The sequence below is a fragment of the Ictidomys tridecemlineatus genome, chromosome 3 (genome assembly GCF_052094955.1).
Source record: "Ictidomys tridecemlineatus isolate mIctTri1 chromosome 3, mIctTri1.hap1, whole genome shotgun sequence".
Lineage (NCBI taxonomy): Eukaryota > Metazoa > Chordata > Mammalia > Rodentia > Sciuridae > Ictidomys > Ictidomys tridecemlineatus.
The window spans coordinates 140,460,681-140,464,370 of record NC_135479.1 but is presented as its reverse complement, the minus strand read 5'-3'; the positions used below and the strand labels follow the sequence as shown (position 1 = coordinate 140,464,370).

Genomic DNA, 3,690 nt, shown 5'->3' with positions numbered 1-3,690 from the left:
TTTATTACTAGCTATGAAGATTGAGTTGTGGTTTTTAGATTGTGTTATATTACAAACAACTTTTTAGTAATTATTTACATATATAGTGTTTAGGATTTGAAGTGTTAACTACCAGCTCAATTGTGAAGAACTTTTATTTACATTTATAACTTTTAGGAACTGAAAAGTTACCTACCAGCTAAATTGGCAAATCAGTCTAGTCTCTTCTATTGGCTTCCTTTTAACTCCTTTTGACCATTTCATTCATAGCCTCCTATAGGAGGTATCCAGGAGTAATTCAAAGAAGGAAATCAGATTACTTACAATGAACCTTTATCCATCACCCAGTTTTAATTCTTCTTTTTACATCTTAATAAAGTGAGACCCAATATATTCCATTGAATGCAGCAATTGTGTTGAGCCTCAGATCTTATAATTCTCAGTTTATAATAAACTGCTTCTGTGAATTGAATAGCCACCGAAAGTAGAGTGTTATAAGGCTTGTCAGATATCTAAGAATTGGTTATAGCCATATTTTAGCATTTGTAACATGGTAAGTAAACCTCCTATACCAGTATTGACCAGTACTTCATTACTTTGGTGTTTGAGTTAGGGAGACTTATTAGAAAAGGTCAGTGTTCTTTCTAATCAGACATTATGTATTTTTTTAAACATGCATAAACTTCACCACAATTTTAATTGGAAGCAAATCATAAAACACTTCTATGTTTTTGTTAGATAAGCTTATTGTAAGTTGCAGACAATAGCTTTGTAATTCACTTAGTATATGCAATTTCAGGCTAATTTTTGGTTATTTTATTTTTTTTTACAAAGTGGTAATAAGGAAACTAGCTCACTTGGCACTATAGAGAATGAATTCCATACATTCCAAATGCAGACAACGATATCTTCTTTCCTGATCAAAACTTTTAACTTTTACCCGAATTCTATGACTTTTTTTTTTTTTTTTGGTCACTATTAAAAAAAAAACCAAAAACAACCAAGCATATGATTTAAACTTACCTTTAAAGAGTTCTTTTGGACATAGGAGTTAGTCTTTGTCCTTATTTTTTGGGGGCGGGGAGGGGGGGTTGACAGGTACTAGGGATTGAACCTAGGAATGCTTTACCACTGAGTTATATCCCCAGCTCTTTTTAAATTTTATTTTGAGACAGAATCTTCCTAAGTTGCTGAGGCTGGCCTCAAACTTGCCATCCTCCTGCCTCACCCTCCCAAGTGATGGGTATTAAAGGGGTGCACCACTATGCCCCGTTAATCTTTTTGCAAATGACACTTCAATATGAACTCCAAGCATTTGACAAGAATTTTACTATTGTAAAAGCCTCAGTATCAAGAAAAAGATAAGTTTTTCTCCCCTCCCAAACTTTTCTCCTGTGTGAGTACATAACCTATCTTCTGAGTCTGCTGTTTTCCATTTATCCATTCTATTTAATTCCTATTCATCAGCTCTGAGGTATGAGATACAGCATAGAGTTTAATATGTTAAGGACCTTAAATTTAGTCTAATGAAATTCAACCTATAAATTTGGTCACTTAAGGATTAGCATAGTATTTTCCAAATATAAAGGGATATGTGTGTATGAGGCCATATTAGTAAGAACTTGTCAGAATGTGTAAATGTGGAAGGTAATGATGGTACATTTTGGAAAGAAACATCTGGCAACTGATCTATAACATTGTAGTGTTAATATGGAATCTATGAGTAAACAGTCATTATGGTTGAAGTCTCAATTATAAAATAAAGTTCTGCTCTAAAAATAACAATTTTAGAAAAAGTAGTATAATGGAAACCAAAACATTAATTTTACATATTAAGTATGATATATTGCCATTGAATTGACCCACATCATAACAGACATCAGTAATTTATTAAATTTGCTGAAGACACTAGAATGTAGTATTAAAGAGTTCATAGAAAAATTCTTTGAGCAAAGTTGTTACTAATCAACTTTGGCACTGAGTTGCCAAAATTCCTAAATGCAAATGGGAATTTAGGAATTCAGGGAAGTATTAATCGAGTTTTTTTTTTTTTTGAAGAGTTGGGCCTTGAATAATGGATGAGATCTCTCTAACCTTGTTTTCTTTTGCTGTCTGACATGAACTTTCCCATCTGTGACCTCAGTGTTCTCATCACAAATCATAGCCAGATGTGTTTATGCTGATCTTTCAATATGGAATATTGCTCTCAGCTTCTAGCTTATTCTACTTAATTCTTCAGCATTGATTGAAAATTTTATTCATAATGCGCATTCCTTTTCTCTAAACTCCTATAGATGATCCCTTCCTACCCCACCTCATCCTCCTTCCTTTTTATTGTTCTTATGCACTAGTAGACTTATATGTCTGGATTTCACAATAAAATTAGATTATAATCACTCAGGAAAATGACTGAATCTGACAGGTTCTTGTATTTTCAGTGAAAACACTGAAAAATATGCTAGACCCTGATTGCAATATTAGCGAGGTCTAATTGGTCTCAAATGAAGTGATGTGTTCCACTTTTACATTAATGACTGAATCTGACAGGATCTTGTATTTTCAGTGAAAACACTGAAAAATATGCTAGACCCTGATTGCAATATTAGCGAGGTCTAATTGGTCTCAAATGAAGTGATGTGTTCCACTTTTACATTACTTGAATGGTTTCAAATTTTGACCGTTTGCTTCTACCTTTAATTCCCACGTTTAGATCATAGAGCATTTCTCTTCTCAGTTATGGTTCCAAACAGACAGACATTTTAGACCTTAGTATTATTCATCTTGCTCTTACAACCATAAAATCTTGTCTAAAGGACAATTGCGATTGTGTGTCCTCATAAAAGAGTTCTTTTATAAAAAGGGAGGATATTTATATAACCCTTGTGATGGAAGTTAGAGCCAAATTAGCACATAATTTTTTCCCTCAATCACTAACAGTAAATCCGAAAATCTCTAATGGATCATCTGGTAGTACAATGACAAGTTGAGAAACGTTTTAGATTATATCCAGAGTTCACTCTCACTTCCCAAATTTCTGGCAGCAACAGTGCTAAGAAAGAATCTTTAATCCTAATCCTCTACTCCCGAGGGAGGCAGGCAAGGAAGTTTTGGTGAGGAGCGTTAAAGATATTTTTGTAGAGATGTATTAGATATGCTACTGTGAGCCTTGTAGGAGGCTACTGAAGGTTTGCGGGTTCCGTTTTGATTTCCCTTGAAAAACCTCCATATAGGCGGGGGCAGGAGCCCGGCCCAGCGAAGGGGCATCAAAGCTCTGCCTATCATTGTCCCGGGTCTGGGAGCCCCTGTCCCCGCCCACCCATCAGTTCTGTTCGCGCTTGCGCAGAGGCGGCGGCCGGAGAGTAGTCGGCTGGGAAATGGCGGCCGCGGGCTTGGTCGCTGTTGCAGCGGCTGCTGAGTACTCTGGCCCAGTGGCATCGGGTGGTAACCTTTCCGGTGTTAACTGCGGCCCGAGCCTCGGGGTGGGCTCCGGTCCTGGCCCAGGCTCGTGGAGCCGCTCCCTCGATCGAGCGCTGGAGGAAGCGGCAGTAACCGGGGTGCTGAGCCTGAGCGGCCGGAAACTGAGGGAGTTTCCCCGGGGAGCGGCCAACCACGACCTGACGGACACCACTCGGGCGGGTGAGCGGGTCTGCGGCATCTCTGACTACTTGAGACCCGGGCGCCGGGGGAGCCCTCCCACTCAGGCGGGGTTCG

At 38.4% G+C, this 3,690-nt stretch overlaps 1 protein-coding gene across 18 annotated transcripts in view; it reads left to right on the top strand.

Annotated features, from left to right (window-relative positions):
- The first annotated feature begins 144 nt into the window (after positions 1 to 144).
- Positions 145 to 3,690, top strand: part of Lrch3 (leucine rich repeats and calponin homology domain containing 3) — a 126,115-nt gene continuing 122,569 nt past the window's right edge. For 14 of the 18 annotated variants that reach the window (XR_013436828.1, XM_078043951.1, XM_021720191.3 and 11 more), the window contains exon 1: positions 145 to 3,615. Coding sequence is in view for 17 of the 18 variants with exons in the window: in XM_078043951.1 (XP_077900077.1) it covers positions 3,354 to 3,615 (262 nt within the window). In the remaining variant the exon portion in view is untranslated. The remainder of the gene's footprint in view (positions 3,616 to 3,690) is intronic. The other 4 variants (XM_078043954.1, XM_040270249.2, XM_005340266.5 and 1 more) reach the window with 2 other exon arrangements.